Here is a 20,284-nt window from a genome sequence, read left to right as displayed (position 1 = left end):
AGTAATGAGAGAGCATTTCTGTATCTGTATCTGTTTTGTTTTGTTTTAATACCACCCTTCTCTAAGGCACAGTGAACATCACATAAGAGGAGGCAAAAAGAGTGGAAGAACTGAAGATGTGCAAGCAAAACTATGGCTTCTGGACATGACATATTCAGTGCATTCATGAACTCATTGAATCCGTGATTAGTGACACAACGTTTGCCCATGGAAGATATAGGAGTCCGTGAGGCTGGTCACAGGAGAGCATCACCTTCTTCAGGGTTGCAGCCCTTGCTCCACTGAATACCTCTTCTCCCAGACGCCGGCAACTAACTCAGACTGAACTTTAATTGCAAGACTCCTTAAGAAGAAGACCAGCGCTAGGAGAGACAGTGGGGGTCCTGAGGGGGACCGGGTGATGAAAAGGACTGAAATTCATTATATAAATATATGACTGACAATCTAAGAAAATGGAAAATATATTAAAAAATTGTTTGTTGTGCATTTATGTGTGTGCAGGCATACATGAGTGCCATAGCGTGTGTGGACATCAGAAGGTGACTTATAGGACCATCTCTCTCTTCTACCACATACATTCTAAGGATCAAACCCCAGCTGGAAGGCTTGGCAGTAAGCACCTCTGAGCCACCTAGCTAGCCCCCTTAGGTTATGTATTGGTTTAAACAATCTAATGCTAGTTATTTTATCTGTATCTTAAAAAATATAATATGATTTAGGCATATTTAGAATCTATAACCATTATGTTGTTATGTGCTTCTTAGTACTTGTTCCAAATATTCTATCTCCTTTTGTATTAAATATTTTAAATTATTCAATTTTCCTCATTTTGTAGAAATAACAAAATAATTCACTTAGCAATCATCCTGAATGATAAATGTAGTTAATAACTTACTATATAATTTCAGGGTTTGGCACGAAGGGAATAGTAACTGAGCATATTACATCACTACGAAGAAATGGATGACACTATGAGGCTTTTTAAATAGAGATACTAAAAGAAAATATATGTACATGACCTAAAAGTATAATTTCAAAAAAGTTCATTATAGGTAAAAATTATTCCCAGATCAGATGCTCAATTCACTAGAAGAGGTTTTCATCTTAAATTATCCATGAATCTGGTTTCATAGTCTCAAATACACAAAAGGCAGGAATCAAGCAAATTTCAGATAGAAAGGAGTAGGTTCATTCTCGTAATGGGTAGTTCTAGCACAGCTCTTGATAATTCCAAGAAAAAAACAAATGTAATGAGAATATAAAAAAACAGGGCTTAAAACAGATATATAAATGTAGATATAATTTGAATCATTTAAATATACTATATAACAAGGAAGGTAAATTATATAATTTTTACATCTGAACAATAAAGTATATGCATATTAAGCAATGATACACACATATAGACACACATACAGAGAGAGAGAAAGATATATATATATATATATATATATATATATATATATATATATATATATATATAGAGAGAGAGAGAGAGAGAGAGAGAAACAGACAGACAGACAGACAGACAGACAAACAGAGACAGAGAGATATTGGGTTGATTTCCTTAAAACTCAAAGGTAGGCACAACTACAATATATTGTTTAGGAGATACAGACTTGGGTCAGAGAGGAATTGATTGAAAAGGCAAGATAGTGGTTCACTGATGAGGGCCACGGTTTAGCAGGTGCAGCATGAGGAGACCTAGCCACTGAGAGCCTGGCTTCACACATTCCTGGGTACTGGTGTCATGAGTATTTACTTTAGTGAGCGTTTGAAGCCAGGCAAATGCATTTTATGCATTTTCTTGATGTGAGCAACATCCACACTTAAAGGTTCTTTCAAACATTCTTTGAGAGACAAAGGATAGAGGTGAGAACAAGGAGAAGTGGGGTAAAGTCAGACAAAAAGGACCCCAAGGGAAGTTAAGGCGGACCTCCTACTGTAAGATTATGATGCAGGCGCCTCTTCCACCTCTTCAATAAGACCTTTGGGGAGGTCGATACTGTTTCCTGATAAAATGGAGTACTTCAGTGAAAATCAAAGAATGATGCAAAAGGGAAATTAAAGCCAAGCGGGCAGAACAGAACCAAGCCTTTCTATGTGCACCTTTGCTCTCCACTGTGAAAGCGCAATACTACTTACCCTATCCTGACTTAGAAACAGTAAAAAGGGCACAGGTTGAAGTTTGGAAGTCGTTCATATGTAAAAACTATATAATTTACCTTCCTTGATATATAGTATATATTAATGATTTAAATTGGTCTTTCTGTTTTCTTTCTTGGTTTTGTAAAATATTTCTGAGAATTGTATTTCATTCATTAAAGCTAAACATCATCCAATAAAGGGCTATTATCCAAAACATATAAAGAACTCAAGAAATTCAATACCATCAACCCAAATTACTCAATTAAATATGGCGTACAGAGCTAAATATAGAATTATCAACAGAGGAATATCACATGGCTGAGAAACATTTAAAGAAATGTTCAGCCTCCTTAGTTACCAGGGAAATGCAAATCAAAATGATTCTGTGATTCCATCTTACACCTACCAGAATGGCTAAGATAAAAAATTAATGTGACAGCACATGCTGGCTAGGATGTGGAGAAAGAGGAACACTTGCTGGTGGGAACACAAACTTGTACAACCACTTTGAAAATCAATCTGGTGCTTTCTTGGAAGATTGGGAGTAATGCTGCCTCAAGACCCGGCTATACCACTCCTGGGCATATTCCCAAAACATGCTCCACCATACAACAAGTATATTTGCTCAGCTAGGCTCATAGCAGCTTTATTCCTAGTAGCCAGAATCTGGAAACAACTTAGATGCCCCTCAATCAAAGAATGGATAAAGAAACTGTGGTACATTTACACAGTGGAATATTACTCAGCTATTAAAAACAAGGAAATCTTGAAATTTGCAGGCAAATAGATGGGACTAGAAAAGATCCTCCTGAGTGAGGTAACCCAGACCCAGAAAGATGTGCATAGTATATACTCATAAGTGGATATTAGCCCAACATAGATGTCCTCTGAGAGAGTCCATCTTGTGAAGGAATGGGACAGATGCCAGGACTTGGAGCAGGACTCTGGGCAGAGTGCTAAGAGTGGTAGGGAAGAGTAGGGGGATAGAAGAACCCAGAAGTTTCTGGAGTCCCACAAGGAAACCATCAAGGCCAGCTGATCTGGACCCAGGGGGCCTGCACAAACTGTTGCACCATCCAACGGCAATGCAAGCAGTGAATCTAGACCCCCCCCCACTCTTCAGATCTAGCTAATGGACAGTTCATTCTCCATGGTTGTGGAAGGAGCGGGGGCTGCCTCTGACATGAGCTCTGGTGTCCTACTCTCTGCCCCTGGTTTGATCACTCCCCCTTGGGGGGGGGGGAGGCCATCCAGATGATACCTGATAGGCTGTGGTCATATGGTGGAGGAGGCCAGAGATCCAGGGTAGGGGAATAGGGCAGAAGAGGAGGGAATGTGGGAACGGGAAGATACAAGAGAGACAATAACAATTGGGATGTAATATGAATATATTATAATAATTTAAAAAACCCTAAAAACAGTAGTATCACTTGAAAAACCAACCAACCAAAAACCTTGTATTTCCGGATTTTCTAGGAAATAAAAAATCTGCTCATGTTGAACCTCATTATTTGATGGCAAATTTGGCCATCACAGGGAAGCACATATCCCTGTTAAGGAGGGTGAGTTTTCTATAGGGCCACCGTCATACCCTCCATAACACTCTATTGCCCTTTAGTCCCCTGCATTTGCAAGCTAGCCCAGCACTGAAAGAAACTGTCTCACTTCTTTCATGATGTCAAAGACTTGATGTCTCTACCCCTAACTTCCTATTTCTTTCAGGAAAAATAACCCCCCAATAATCCCTTAGGCAATGATAACTTCTGAAAGGCATGCCTTTTTATACCGTGAGGACGATTATCACATAAATGTTGTATCTGCGCCATGTTACCAGTGGTGCCACATAAGCAGCAGGGTTGCTGAGAAGACACGCAGCTACAGGCGACGCTTACCATGTGGGTGACGGCTAAGGAAGCGACACGCAGCTACAGGCGACGCTTACCATGTGGGTGACAGCTAAGGAAGCGACACGCAGCTACAGGCGACGCTTACCGTGTGGGTGACGGCTAAGGAAGCGACACGCAGCTACAGGCGACGCTTACCATGTGGGTGACGGCTAAGGAAGCCTGCTGCCAGGTGTCCGTCACTATCTTCTCATCTACCTCAAAGTTAGACTCCACACCTTCTAACGCGGAGTCGATCCTGCCCTTCAGTATCGCCTTCACCTTTGGCTTGATGGTAACATTTTCTGGAGAAGTGGATATCCGAGGAACTAGAGGAATTCTTTGGGGTGGGGGGAGGTCGGGGGGGGGGGAGGGAAACAAAGAAGCAGAAGGGGCTTATTTGATAGAATTCTACTTTTGTGACAGTGTTAGTTTGTTTTGTTGCTTTAATTCACATTTCCAGTGTTTTCCTAGAATCATTTTGAAGGGGATATGATCGGGAAATGCTGCGTTCCCATTTATGTGGTCTACAGAAGTTTGCTAAGAATAGGAAGCTCACACCAAGACTTTTTTTTTTTCAGGTTTAGTTGTCAATACTTAAAATAGCAGTGATTATGAAGAAAGAGTTTTGTTGTATTTCCAGGGCATACGCTTCTCCTGAGGGCAAGTCAGTACGGGTAAAGTAATCCCAATGAAACTATTCAACTTAGCATCCTGACATAAAAATGTTATTAACACAAATGCAACTGGGGCTATTAAAGAGAAGTGAGGCTGCCAGGTGAGGCTTTGGAAGCGCTCCCCCCTCCTTATTTAGGGGGAGTGGAGATTTTCTCTTCATCAAGTGCTGTGGCAAAACACGAGAGTGAGGCTTGCGTTCTTCTGTCAGTAGTATTTCTTCCTCTAGTGGGGGTTTTAGAACAATCTATGAGAATATGCTACTCTTGATCCTGAGATCTCAGGGGCTAGTTCAAGTACAAAGAGCGACATGGAGTATAGTGTTGGTTATATTTGGGGTGATCCTCTAGAGACAAAAATATATAAAGAGGCTTAAGTTTGGAGAAGGAATTGGAAATGAGTAACTCCAAAGGTTATGTGATTGAAATTTTAACAAGTAAGTCAGTATCAAGAGCAGAAATACCATTTGTTTTTAATAGAGTCATGAAGCTGGGATCTGGAACAGTGATTTAGAAAGATAGTTGTGAACGCGAGAAAACAAATAGCTCGTTTCTTGCTTGGAAGCATCAGATGAGATTTCTTGAACTGAACATGTTGCTTTTCACAGTGTGCGGCATTTTGAATGAGAAAAACCCCCTAGAGGTTCATATAATTAAATGCTTAACCTTCAGTTGTCCAACTGTTTGAAAAGGATTAGGGGTCGAAGCCTTGGTTGTAGGAGTAGCTACCCTTTGTTGGAGGAGGTGTGTCACTGGAGGTGGGCTTGGCAGTTTCAAAAACCTAGGTCAGACCCAGTGTTTCTCTTCTGCTTCTTGCAGATCAGGGTATAAATCTCTCAGCTACTGCTCGAGCGCCATGCCTGTGTGCTTCCCACCAGGGTGATCATGGACTAGCCCTCCAAACCTGTAATCAAGCCCCCAATTTAATGCATTTCTTTTATGCTCTATTCATGTCATAATCTCACAGCAGTAGAGCAGTAACTATGACCCATGTTTGGAATTCTGATAATCTACCATAACTATAAGTGCAATGCGTTGAAAATGTACTCACACACTGAATTATATCTTAATAAAAAGTTGCTGCTAGATCAAAGCTATTCAGGCTGCAGTAAGATCACATATGTGATCATCTCTAGACATTTACATAGCCTAACACTGCTTTGCGGGACAGTAGAAAATGACTTTGGGTTTGTGCCCCACTGGGTTTGGAATTATCCATTGGAGCTTGGAGGCTTATTGTTTGTCACACAGCCAAAGACAATGACTGTCCCTCCCCCAGAGTCCATCACTGGCCAATAGTTCAGCAAAAAAGTAAGACATCATAAGTTTCTGCTCTACCCACGATTGGCTGTTGACAGGCCCCGTCTTGTTCAAACCTGGTACAGGCAACTGCAGCTCCTGTGAGGCTGTGCTTGCAATGGCGTAGCATGCCCTGATGGTAGCATTTTGTAGCCTCTCCTGCCTGTTACATTCTTTCCACCCAGCCTTTCTGTAGTATCCCCTGAATCTCAGACGGCATGGTATAGACTAATGTCATGTGTAGGCTTGAGTGCTCATTTATCGGAAGCTCCTTGGTCGCCAATGAGTCTCTGTGTGCACAGGGAGGAGGGAGGATTGACTCTTGTGTGAGGGGCATGAGAGGTGGATGGTGAGAGTAGTCAGAACTACAAGCATGGGAAATTGCCTAAAATCAATTTTAAACAACAAAAAAGAAAGGGGTGTGGAAAAGAGAACAAACGTGAATACGTAATGTCTCTGTATTGAAATTACAGTTATTTGTTGATGAAAATGGGCTTAACTTATATTGGGGAAAATCCCTCTAGTATCAGCAGTCCTGTCACTGTCTGCAGGTATGCTACTTGAGTTTCTGAGCCTCACTTCTTGGAATAATACAAACACATTATTACTGCGGTTGTCACCATGAATAACTTTATCAACAACTACAACTACTGCTGTGAAAATACTGTGTTGCTACCATTACTGTTATTTTAGCGTGGATGGAAGGGATGAAGTAGAAACATTATGTAAAGCTGCTTCACACTATGCTTTGGTTCTTTGTACATGTTATAGGTTGTGATTGATTGGTTGCTGGCCTGCTTGGTGGACTGGCTGATTGTGCCAGCAGTTTTGCCATGGCAGTGATTTGAGGTTGATATTGGAACGAAGTTGCTCTGTAAAAAAAAAAAAAAAAGGAACTGTCTGTTCTTCTTTGGGCATATTGTATGAGCCAACACTAATAGCTTCCCCATTATGCCTGGTTTGCTATTATGTGCTAAGAACAGAATGCACTGCCACTCTAGACAATGAAACCTGGTCCCTTCTGGTGATGCTGATGGTTCCTATTGCCTCTGGTCTTCATTATTGTTTGTGATGTCAAAGTTTTCTTAGCAGCTTGCTCAATGCTTTTCTTGTATTTAGGACTGAAAGAGAGTACATGCTCACTTGTTTGTATATTTCTGTGTATTTATGGATCTGGCAGAAATATAATATTAGATGGAAGAATAAAAGGGTGAAGAAAAAAAGAGTGAAGAAATGGAACTTGGAGCATTGCATAACCTGGTGTGGTAATGTCATCTCAAATTATTTTTGGAACAAGGGAGGGATAAACAAACAGTGTGGGAATATGAAATATACACAATTAAAACATTACATGCTTGCAAGAATAAGGCGTTATGTATTATTCAATACAAAAGAAGGCATCTTTATTGAGAGTTTGGGGACTAGATTTTAAGAGTTTCAATTTTCAGACATGGTTCTATATACTTTGTAGATTCTATTTTCTGTAATTTTCACAACCTTACTTTTACTAGAATGGAAATTCAGTCTTACATTAAATTATAGTGGCTTGACAGACAAGCAAGTTATCTTGACTTACTTACATATACCTAGTAAGTGACAGACTCAGGATTTAAACAGTCTGGTTTCAAAACACATTCATTATGCTTTGTTTTGCTTATGCAACTCTTACATCTACACCGACTGAGCAAGCTTCTAAGCAAAGATCCTTCCCTTAAATATAAAATACTAAGGGCCTTTTCTTGGAGGTTCAAATTTAGCATCCAGTGTCTGCATATACTAACCTCTGCTAGTACCTCTGTCTTTATACTGAGAGTTTTCTCATTTCTCATGCCTTGATCACCAGGAAATATTTTTTTAAATTGTCTTATATTTTAAAATTTATTTTTAAATAACATATTTACTTCTAAGTGATTTAGAATTTTGTTTCCAAGTACTTTATCTTAAGTCACATAAAATTAAGTAAAACCAGATCATAGTGTTTCAAAGCTGGAAACCACACACACCATGGGGAATCAGAACCAATCCCCTTGCCTCACTCTTCCATGACGACATCAAGTCTGCATCTCTTAAAGCCTCTCAGAGTCTAAGATGTTGTCCTTCCTTCGAGGACATCATTTATTACATCTGTAAGAATTTTACTAAGTTTTTATTGCAGATGATTTGTTTCATTTGTAATTTTTCTTCACCCTATCACTAAGTTTCTATTTCTGTTCTATAATCTGGTGTTACATTGTTCAGATGTTTCAGTCTTGTAAAGTCATGATCATATATCACTGAACTTTTACTATTTCTTAATTTCCTCACCTGTAAAAGAATCCCTTTCACTTTTGTTTACATAAGTTTTCCTCTCTCTGTCTGTGTCTGTGTCTGTGTCTCTCCCTCTGTCTCTCTGTCTCTGTCTCTCTGTCTCTGTCTCTGTCTCTGTCTCTGTCTCTCTCTCTCTCTCTCTCTCTCTCTCTCTCTCTCTCTCTCTCTCTCTCTCACACACACACACACACACACACACACACCACACAATCAGGTTCTTTCATTTAGGACCCTAACCCCTTATCAGAGATCATTGGAACTAAATGTATTTCTGAATACAGAATGGGTATACTGTCCGATATCCACAGTGGAATCTTGTGGAAAATGACATAAAGCACACTATTCCTTCAAAAGGAATAAATATTAAGTACTAACAAGATAAATAATCATATCTTCTCAAAGAAATGTCACATAAAGGTTAGAAAGAAAATTGAGCCTTTTAGAACATTTGAGATTTTCATTAATAGGAATATGACTTATAACTTTAAAACCACAGTGCTGTATGTTCAAAACATACATTGTAACACATTGATCTGCCTTACCTGAGCTGACTTTCTGAAATTTCTTTACCATCGAGCTGAACTAATGGGATTCGAGTAAATTTCTTACTGTCTTCTAGTGGGACTTTGGATTCCATAGCTCTGTAATAATCTTGAAGGAGTCTTTTGGTATCTTGGAAACGGTTCACTTCTGCCTTTAGTACAGAGAAAGTAGACATCGATACCCAAATAAGAACAGGCTAATCTGTATGTATTTCTGTAATATCATGTATACCATAATTAGAATATTTAAGACATGTTTGTTGAAAGTAATTTTTTAGAAATTAAGAAAGAGCTGTGGTTACTTCTCTGTCTCCACTGTTTTACGTGTGTTTGAATTACATGTGTTTACTGAATGATTCCATTTAGCCAGGTGACTGTGTTATACTTTTAAATAATTGGTTTTGGATATTCTTCAATTAACTATTGAAGTAACTTCTTTGTTCTAGTAATAATTCAGTTGTCATGGAGGACCACAAGCACTATACATACAAGAACAAGATAAAACCGAACCAAGTTCCATTCCTCCAGTGCAACACAAACTATTTGTGGAAACACAACAAACAGCACAAAGGGAATCAATAATTCTCCCAGTACAGTTTCCTTTATTGCTTCATGTGAACAGGATAGACACAACTCCCTACTGTGTGACTTCTTTACTGTTGGAGCTTTAGACTTTTCTTTTCTTTTTGTTTGGTATTCTGGATTGAACCCAGGGCTTCCAGCTTTCTAAATAAGCTTTGTATCTCAGCCACATCTTCAGCCTTCTTACTATTTTTTTATCCTTGAGATGATGTCTTATTAAGTTGCCCAGGCTAACCATGAACTCACTGTCTGCCTGTGGGCCCCAACCTCGTGATTCCACTCCCTCAGCCTCTTGGGTAAGTGTGATTTAGAGCCTTGTGAAGCCAGGGCCAGCTTAGAGCTTTTCTAAATTCGACCGTGTGAAGAACTTGTTTCAGAGGCTGTTCACAAATGCCTTGATGGAATGGAACAAGGCAAACTTCCAAGGTCAAGCAGTTTTAGAAATCCAACAATGTGACACAATGATTTCTTTACTTGTGGAGCATCTTAGGGCCTAACTATGTCAACAGGCTTTTCAAGCTCCCAGAAAGACAGATAGGTGGACTTATGTAGCACTTTCCAAAGTCACAAGTAATTACAATGTTTTCTAGAACAGCTCGGAAGGCAAGTTTCCATAGAACCCATTTTGGGAAACAATTATCTACTCATTTGTGAGTCAACAAAGGCATCTGAAGATTTTCTCTAGGCTTGCTACATTTTTATCCTTGACAAACATGAAGGCTTCTGATTTTGAGCATCCTGAACAAAAATGCAGCCTGTCTCATTGGTCTATTTGATAGTAGCGGGTAGTTCCATCACCATGTGCTGAACTGAAAGTTACTCTCTAGCATGCTGATCACTTGCTTTTATGGGGTTTATTGAGCAATGCCAAACAAAGTTGTCTGCGCCCTACCTGTGAGGTTGAACTATCTGAACAGTGTTGTTGACATAGCACTGTCCCCGGAGGACTGCTGACTCTCTGGTCACACTCAGTCCAAGCATCAGCTCCTTCTTTCCCTCACTAGATGGAAGGAACTATTGGGTCAATGGTTCTGTCCCAGTTTACCTCAGTTTCCTTATCTATAAAAAGAGGGTGACAATAGAACCCTGAGTGTGGTGCTGCTGTGTGATAGGTGACTGTGTTCTACTGGAAATTTCTGAGAGTAACACCTGGCGTGTACTCTGCTGTCTTATTTTATTTCATCCAATGTAGGCATTGGTTCAATACTCCAAATCTATATAGTAATGCATTGTTAGTGTCATACCTATTCCACAAGAGTCATTTATGCCTCTGGCCCATGGAAGCCTGCTGTGCCTTAATTATTAGGTTGTAGTTGCCTCTTCAATAAGTATTTGGTAAAAACTTGTTTACAATATTTTCTCTCTACTTGTTTAGACTGGTATCCTGAGCTCTGCTCAGGTGCTTTTAGACTAGTTTGGCACTTTACTTATTCCTATGTGTAAACTATGCATTATAGAGCTAAGCACGCTCCTCAATATGCTTAATGATCTTTGAGCATTGTCCTTTGGTTGAAACTCTTTTAAACGTATTTTATTTTCATAATCCAGCTTTGCCACATGCCTTCATAGTTTTCTTTGTTCTGATATCCTGATTCCTGTAAGACCTCCTATGTGGATATAGTATAGTTCTTCTTCAGTAGGAGAATCACTGCAAGATACACTAATGTCTTTGTTCTTATGCATTCATACCTATTTGGGAAAGTCTGAATCAGACATGCCAAGAATTAATGATAGAATATTGATAACAACATGTATAATGAAAGTAGTATGAATATAGATTCTCTAAAAGAATCTATTTTTATTTTTGTATGGATATAAGATTATTACAATGGCCATGTCACGAGAGAGTATGAAGTGACTTGTTCAAGCATTAGGACACCTCATTAGAATCCAATATGAAGGTGTACTTGAATAAAAACACTTCAAACCACAGTATATGATTTGATAACCTGGACAGCTACTAAGCAAATAACGGGCGGGGAGCACATACAGTAGTGATGCAATGAAAAGGGAAATTTCTTCCCAAGTGAGAGGAATTAGAATAGCCTGGTGTAAAATGGGACAGCAAAAAGATTTACCTCATCATCGCTAACACAAAACACAGCTTTGCTCTAAAGAATATGATAGTTTATTCTAAACCAAATGTGAACAGGTGAAAGAACGTGGACTTAAGTTGTTCTAGACCACATTTGATTGTGGAAGAAGTTTCAGCAGATCTAAGACAGTGAAACATTAATTAATGCGCCTTTCACATAAATTGATGGGAGCAACAGTACGTGAGTATAGTTTAACAGAAAAACAAAACAGTATAAACACACAAACACACACACACACACACACACACACACACACACACACACACACACACACGGAACTGAAACTATAGAATCGGAAATAGTGAGGTGGTGGCCACTATAATTCCTGAGGTTTTCTGTACTTCAGCTTTCTTTTGGCTTTTCAGAGCTGCCCTTGACACAGGGATTGTCCCACTGAAGACTGAAACTGCTAGAGTTGATGGGTCATGTGCTCAAATGAGATGGTCCACACACCAATGATGTCTGAGTCATATCACCAGAGATATTTTATCATTTCCTAATGTGCCTTCTAGGTTAATCAATTGTAGATGAGAAATAATAGCTCTCCTTTCATTCCCCCCATGAATTACTAGTCTGACAACAAAATTAGATAAGCAATGCTTGACCAAGATAGTCTTGCTAATCTCCTAAGCATAAATAATTTTAGACTCTTGGCCCCTGGCCTCCCTCAGTGCTTAAGAAAATTGGTCCACTCCAAACCTTTTCTTTGTGTGTTTGGAATATACATTTTAAGACAAGCCATTAGTTAGTTTTGTAATGTGGGAATGCCTTCCCGAAGATCTAAAAATTATCTCTTTGAAGAATTTTTCAAGGTGGATAGCATTTCAAGGTTCCTATATGAGGGAAATTAACTTCTGGTCTACACAAGCCCTGAGCAGGTGGACAAAGCCACACTTTGAAATGCCAATTACATACAATTAAAAAGTTAAAAAAATTGCAAATCAAACACAAGTGGCTTCACCCTTCATGCCACGTCAAGCTTTGAGCTTTCAAAACCTTTATCTAGAGGCATTTTGCCTTGAGAGATCTGTCAGCTAAAGGTTGGTTTGTTCTTTCTCTCCTGGTCACAGTAATGGTAAAAATGGTTGTAATGTAGCTCAGAAATCATGGTAGAGCAGATTTCCTCAGCTAAGGTGGCCACTTTTAAGTATTTGAGAGTCTGATCATGTCAACACCCCAGATGCAGACAGAGTTTCTGCAATAGCACAGAACACAGTGGGGACCAAGAGATGGCGAGCAGCCGTGTGAGTGAGATGCTCTGGGTGGTTGGTTGGCTGGGATTAAAAAACAAAAGCAAAACCAAGTTTTGTTAGCTAATTTTTCTTGGCAAGCCAAAATGCATGCCAGGCGGAGAATGTATATAATTTGGGATGCTGTGAGGAAAATGATCCTCGAGAAGAGCGCTAGCACTCACAAAGGAGGCGGTCCATGAGGTTGCAGAGGGAGTCTGTGTCGCCACCGTGTCTGCCTGACCTACCTGCATCAGGGAAAAGTAGTGATTCATCGTTATCCCCACAAAGTCCTGCAGCCAGCTCTCATTAATGATGTCTTGCCTCTCCTGCTCCGCCTCTTCCTTCCTGGAATCACAGATGTCCCACAGGCGGTCTCGCAGATCCTGGGTGAAAAGAGAAACAGGGTGGCTGTGCCAGAGAATCGCGCCATGTACAGCTTCAGCGTCACGCACCCGGTTCCTCCGCTTCTGAAAAGGCCATGCCCAACAACTTCCTGTTTTAGATTCATTTATTCGGATGGTGATCCCATCTCTCGTTCTCTCAGATCAGATGCCCACAATTCTCACAAATCCATTTGCACGGCATTATCCACGGATAATTTGGGTGTTAGTTTCTTTGTCAATAAGCGTGTTTGGTTGAAAATCACTTTATATGAATTTATAAACAAAACAAAACAAAACTGTATTGTCAGTGGGGAAAAAAAATCACTGTTACATTTGAACCACAGCCTTGAGTTCGATACCAATTACATATACAGCATCATTTACCAGAAGGTTGTTTGTAATGGGAATGTTCAACAACAGTTCAGCAGCACACCAGAGTGTGAACACTAAGGAAGAGTAAGAATAGGGTAATACATAACATAACACTTATATACAGTAATAGGCCTGTACTATGGGCGTTCAGAAATATTTCACTTGTCTTATAATTTATATGTGAGTATGGCAACACTGTAGTGGTTCTATGTATTGAGTTCTTCTTAAACGTGCTGTTGACATATTTTATCACCCATTAAATGCCTGCAAGCAGCATTAGGTATCTCATTACCTTTATTTTCATAAGAGGACACTGGGTGATAGGGCAGCCATTTTCCTTGGGTGAGTAAATGGTAAAGCTAGGATGTGAATCTTTGGGCTCAAGTAATGTGTTATGCTTCAGAATTGATATTAGAGAAGAATAGAATTCAAGACAGAAATTCTCTAGGGGGTGTAGTGGCTGTTACACTGTTCCTAGGAGTGTACCCTGCAGGTACACACTGTCATTCTGTCTCCATGGGTCCAGTAATGCTTCCTCAGAGAAGCAGCTTAATGGGGGCGTTTAGATGCTTGGACACAGGTACCCACGCTGCTGCTTAACAGGGTCATCTCTTTGCCATATTTCTTCACCTAGGAAATGTGGTTGCTACTGGTGAGTACCTAGGATCATTGCTGCGGTGGGTAAAAAAACCGATGGTGCCAGCAACCAGTGAATGCTGAGTATTCAGAAATGACAGTTGCTGCATTATATAATCAGGGTGTCAAAATGTGTTGCAAGCAAAGGGGATAGAAGCGCCTTAGTTACGGCAGTGTTAAAGCTTCGTTTTCAAGATCATCAGCGCATAAAATACAAATATATGAAAGGGTAGAGTTGGTTTCTCAGCCCACATTATGTCTACCACTTTTAAGAAAGGATGTGAAGCTTTCAATGCCAGCGCTTGGGAGGCAGAGGCAGGTGGATCTGAGTTTGAGGCTAGCTTGGTCTATAGGATAGCGAGGGCTACATTGAGAAACCTTGTCAAGAAAAAGAAAGAAAGAAAGAAAGAGAAAGAAATATGTGCATTGTCTTTATCCCTAACCTAACTTTAATCATTCACAGGCATGAAAGGAAGAAAGCTGTGTTCAGACTTGACGACATCCTCTCCTGTGAACTCCGGCCAAGGAGCCACTGTTTAAAAGTCTAACAGTACTTCTGATGAGGCTCACTAAGCCCACATGTATATACCTTTCAAGTAGAAGCAATATTTGGTTCCTAGCATCCATGAATACATCCTAAGAACAAAAGTTTACTCAAAAGAATATGTGTGGGGTTGTTCCCTCCTTGTCCTCATTGTCAGCAATGCCTTTGCCTGTATGTGGGTTGATATTTTAATATTAATGCTTAATTTTCTTATTTGTTAAGTAGTCAAGTTATGTTATTAATTCTCACTATTTCTTTCCCCTTTCCTCATGTTTAATTTCTGTGTTCCTTTTGAAACTATATTAATTTATATTCTTTCATGTATGTAAAAATAACTAATCAAAAAAGTAAATAAACTCACTAAGAGTACACATGTATATTATATGTAACCCAATGCTGACATACATCTTTGAGGATCATCTTAAAGTATTTGTCTAGTTTCTGTAAACAATAAAATGAGATCCATATCATAGTTATATATTTTAAATATTTAAAAAATAAAATGTGAAGCTGTAAAAATAATAAAAATAATGGTGAAGTTATATTTATCCTTGGTTGGAGTATTTTTAATTGGCCCAATTTATATTACTTACATAAACATTAAAAACTTTTTGCATAAAAACTCACTTCAAATATGTAAACACCAAGCTGAGAAATTACAATATATTATGAATGAATGATATTTATCCACAAGATATAAAGAAGATATACTAATCAACAATAAGAAGACCATATTTTAGCAGAGAAGTAAGGAGGAATCACAATCAGGATCCAGGGAAAAAAAAGTCATTAAACAGGAAAGAATGGCTAACTTCAAATGCAAAAAGAAATGCAGATTTTAAGAAAACATATTTTTACCCATTAAGTTGGCAAAAATGTAAATATAGGATAGAATTAATATCAGAAGCATTCATATAACCTGTTGCTTCAAGTAAAGTTGAACTCTATAATGTTAATTTTTAAATTAGGTTGAAAATAGAGATTTATAAGATTTCAATATGTCTCAAAGAGGTTAAACATAAGCATAACCTTTCACTGAATTATTTTAACTTTTTTTCTTTTTAATTTTTATTCTTATAAATTAGGTCAAGAAAATTGTTAATTATTAATGACATCAGTATGTATATAGCTGGTTGAAATGTTATGGTATAATTTTATATTAAATGGCACACAATTTTATATTAAAATTGGTACACAACAAAATTTGTTAGTGAAACATGATTAATAATGGAAAGCTCTTCAACAAATTACAATGATGTTCGCTAGTCGTACCATCTAGCTATTCACAAAGAAAACGTGTTGTGTTGATGAATAAGAATGCTGAAAAGCAGTATATGTACTGTGTGTCATTTCTTGAAAGTAATTAGGAATGGTAAGGATATTTGCATGCACTAATGTAATCACAATAGCTACTGCTGGCAGGGATTATGAACTTGTCATTTTATGTTTAATTTATAATCATTATTTATTTATCTATAGTAAATATGTGGTGTATTTGGAACTAGAAAAAAGGACAAATAACATTCAGACTATTAAATTTTCTCATTTTCTGCCAACAACCATGTACTATGAGAAAGCAAAGTACAAGAGAGCTACTTTAATGCTGACTTTATGAATGGATGGGAAGGAGACAGAAGCAGAGGACAGTTGTAGGATTTACTTAGATGCATTATTTTGAAGAATGCCTAAGGACAGGTAGTAGATCAAAGCCTATGGCACCTCTCTGTCATCCAGGCCACCTGGCTGCCTTGCCATTTTGTGAGAGATCACAACTGGTTTCCCAACTGGTCTTCCTGATCCTTAACACCCTACAGGAGTATTTAAAATCATAAATCAAGGTTTCCTATCCAGACTATTAAATGACCTGAGGCCTTGAGCAGTACTGTCCCCCACAATCTCTCTGACTTCCTTAGAAGCCTCTCACTTATGCTCACTTCGTTCTCCACTCTTTGATAGGCTCCACACCCATCAAGATTTCCCCTGATCTCTTTGCCTTTGTTCTCCTCTGTGACTGGTAATCCTTCCTCCATGTATGCATGCAGTTCACTCCGGTGTTCCTGCTCTCAGTCCATTCAAATGTCTTCTAAATAGCATTTCCACATCCACAACAAGCAAAATAGTTGCAGAAATGCTTCAACCTGCCTGTTTTCCTGATGCCATCACAGCTTTAAAGAACAAACAGGCACAATAACACACTCACCTTATGTTTATTCGTTTTCGATAATTCTGTCTCCTGCCTGCCAGCATGAGGATGTTTTGGAGTCATAGACTTTGTGTTTACCTGCTAAGCCCTAGCCCTGTGCATGTAATAAATGCTTTAATATTTTTCCAACAAATGGTGGACAATGGGGTAGAATTTGGCAATATATTTGTTATACAAATAGGTACAGCAATATCTTTTACAGAAATTTCCTCTGAGTTGATACATTTGATCTTGGAAGGAAGCTGGTTAATACTTGGGATACCCTAGGTTGAGTGTGGTGGCACATACAATGCATCCTACCACTCAGGAGGTAGAGGCAGGTGGATCAATGTGAATTTGAAGTCATCCTGGTTTACATAGTGAGCTTTAAACCATCTAAGGCTGTATAGTGAGATCTGGCTTCAAACAAACAAACAAACAAACAAACAAACCCAAAGGAAGCTCATTTAACTCCAGAAGTAAACAACCCAGAAGCTTCAAGAAGTCCATCAAATTAATATGTCCCAGAGATCCTTCTACCTAAACAATACAGGGTATTGCTATTGCTCTTAGATGCCCACCAGAACTTGGCAATAAGACCCTATTGCTGAAGACACCACCTACACTAGTCATAGGACCTAGAGAAATCAAGTCAATATTGACCAGGAGGCTTCCACCCTTCAAGCTAGCTCTCATAGTACATAGGCAGACTACTGGAGGAAAAAATGTTATTAATAAACTTACCCAGATGTCATTTCTGTGAAATACATTGATGCTTGGTGTGAAAAGAAATGTACATGGTTATAATATTGGCAGAAATATTATGAGCTAAGCAACCACTTTATGAGTGGAATTAAAGCCTATTCTACAGTAGGAAACACACGCTTGGTACTGTAAGTCTGGACAAGAATACCATGTGGTTTTGAAGTCAGAGGCCACAAGGCTGAAGCTACTAATATCATTTTATTTAACGGACATAGTATCAAACTACTCTCTAAATTCATGTCTTTCTACCCATAGATTTATGTAGCTATCAGTTCCCATCAGATAAATTTCTTTGTGCAATGGCTATTGGCTAGCAAAGAAACTCACAAATAGTCAAAGTACAGAGAATAAGTGACTGGTAGGACATCTACACCACATCCTCATCCAATAGCTTGGGGACTACTGCAGAAGGGATTGTAGCAAGACTGTAAGAGCCAGGGGTTGCAGAGGAATGGAACAAACCAGTGCTTTCTGGACATGACAGAACTTCTGCACTCAAAAATCCCACAGTAGTTGTGGTTGACTGTATAAGACCTCTTCAAGATTAAGCCAATCAAACTCTGGCAGGGAATGGGTGTTCAAGAGCTCCCACCGCAAAGTGAGTTTCTATGGATTAGGGAGGAGGGAGAGCCTGCTTTCTTTAGGGGTGTGGTTCCTGGTGGTTGACCATGCTCCAGTGATGGCCTACCTCTGGAAAAATATAGACAGTACATATTAAATTTAATAAAAAGAAGATATGAAGTTGTAAGGAGCCAGGGCAGCAGGTGCGCATCTTGAAAGAGTTAATGGGAGGCATTGATGTGAATATGATCAAAATATATTGTATGAAATTCTCAAAGAATAATTAGTATTTAATTTTTAAAAAGTCCCTGGAACTGAATAGGTGCATTGGACCACTCTATCCCCATGCTTATGTAAGCATTAAAGACTACTGTGAGGCACCCCAACTTAGAACAGGCAGATCAGCCATGCTTCCTAGAAGCGGCTCAGTCAAGCCAAACTGTCTAGAAGAGGCAGAGAGTGGTTGAGCCACCACATGGAAGAGATAACCAATAACCTGTCAAGCCACTTGCAAGTTGTGCAATGAGCTCCAGGTTTCCAGGTTTTGTGAGCCATGACTCCTGTTTGGTAAGCTTTGAGTCATGTATGGTCCTGTGAGTGCACCCCTCCCCCAACCCATACAATAAACTTGTTAATTAACCAGGCTGGACTGTGGTTCCTCACTTCTGTCGTGGATCCCCTATCTAGCGTGAGTAGACCTTTGGTTTCATTTCCCCAGAAATAGTGTCACACAACAAGACCATAATATTTGACTCTATGTAACCAACACATTAGATAGTTTCAAGGTATCCTTTTGATGGTACAAGGCAGCGTTATTGATTTACACAGGGGAGATGAAGGCTGTGGCATCAGACTCCTTACCTAAAACATCAAGGTAATAATTCAACTCATGAATTCGCAAAAGTCTACCTTCCAGCTTCTCAGCACTGTATTGGATGGAAATGCATTAATATGTAGAATATGGCACTAGACCTCAAAAGACCCAGTCAATAGAGGCAGCTATGGGCTGTTATTAGGCCATGTATGGAGATTCAGGATGGGCATGTGATTAACATGAGGTATGGCCACAGTGAGGTGGACCATTTGAATTGTCCTGCACTGCTGATGTGCCACATATGTACTCTGAATCCCAAAGGCAGAGCAGCCAGTCCTTTGTGAAGTTACTAATAACTGGGCCGTTGTTCAGTTCATGGTTTCTAGAGCTTCCATCCCTGATGCTAGAAAGTGGGTAGAGCGCACATATGGAGAAATGAAAACATGGTGACCCTGTCCAGGAAGGTCATAGCAGTCCTTACATTCACTCTTTGGTGTAGCTCAGCCTTTGTTTCCTCATCTTCCCATAGGTCTTCAGGAATAGAGTTGAAATCGGCCTGCCACTGAGAGACAAACTGTTGCTTGTGGTCTGGACGCCTTAGAAACTCCTGGAAACTTGTTCTGCAAGTAGGAAAGAGAATATGAGACAGCTTTGGCCTACCTAAACATGATGAAATTCTGAACTTTGGGGGCTGTACTTACCTGGTCTCATATAAATAAGAAAGCATACTGTGTTGGTTTTCTCTAAGATACCGAAGTACTGTTTTGATGTGGTTTATGTAGGATTTCTCTATCAGCTCCCAGTAAGGTACTAAAAATGACGTTAGTTCCTGTCAAAGAGTAAATCACAGAGATCAGAGTTTGGAAGTGAAAATCCCCATAGCTAGCTGAGTCAGAAGAGCACTAGGAATCAAGATCAAGTCAGGACTGCGACTTCCTGAGCATGCCTTCTGAATTGTCTCAGTTCTCATTTGTCTCCGGAAGACAATTCCTGTCTCAGACGATCAGCACATCATTTCCTCAAGAAATCCTTCCCCAGACCAACCAGTGTGCAAGATTACTCTCAGATCTTCTGATGGTTTGTCTTAGCATCCTGCCCTGTTATAATGTGCGTGACTTTAATTCTGCTTGCCTGTGCTTTATTCTAGAATATCAGCCCTGTTGAGTCAGGGGCTATAATTGTTTCGATCAGCCCTGTACAGTTATTCCCTGTAATCACATGCTATGTGGGACCTACTAAGTCCTCAAAGGCTGTTTGTTGAATG

At 39.4% G+C, this 20,284-nt stretch overlaps 1 protein-coding gene across 3 annotated transcripts in view; it reads right to left on the bottom strand.

Moving 5' to 3' along the window:
• SPEF2 (sperm flagellar 2) overlaps window positions 1-20,284 on the bottom strand; it is a 168,584-nt gene that overhangs the window by 43,900 nt on the left and 104,400 nt on the right. For all 3 annotated transcript variants that reach the window (XM_084781449.1, XM_084781450.1, XM_084781448.1), the window contains exons 22-26: window positions 19,722-19,849; window positions 19,502-19,640; window positions 13,009-13,146; window positions 8,854-9,005; window positions 4,191-4,371 (exon numbers count right to left, since the gene is read on the bottom strand). In XM_084781449.1, the coding sequence (XP_084637575.1) occupies window positions 4,191-4,371; window positions 8,854-9,005; window positions 13,009-13,146; window positions 19,502-19,640; window positions 19,722-19,849 (738 nt within the window). The remainder of the gene's footprint in view (window positions 1-4,190; window positions 4,372-8,853; window positions 9,006-13,008; window positions 13,147-19,501; window positions 19,641-19,721; window positions 19,850-20,284) is intronic.

This window comes from Acomys minous (assembly GCF_964271855.1).
Source record: "Acomys minous genome assembly, chromosome: 5".
NCBI classification, from domain to species: domain Eukaryota; kingdom Metazoa; phylum Chordata; class Mammalia; order Rodentia; family Muridae; genus Acomys; species Acomys minous.
This window is presented reverse-complemented; position numbering and strand designations above follow the sequence as displayed.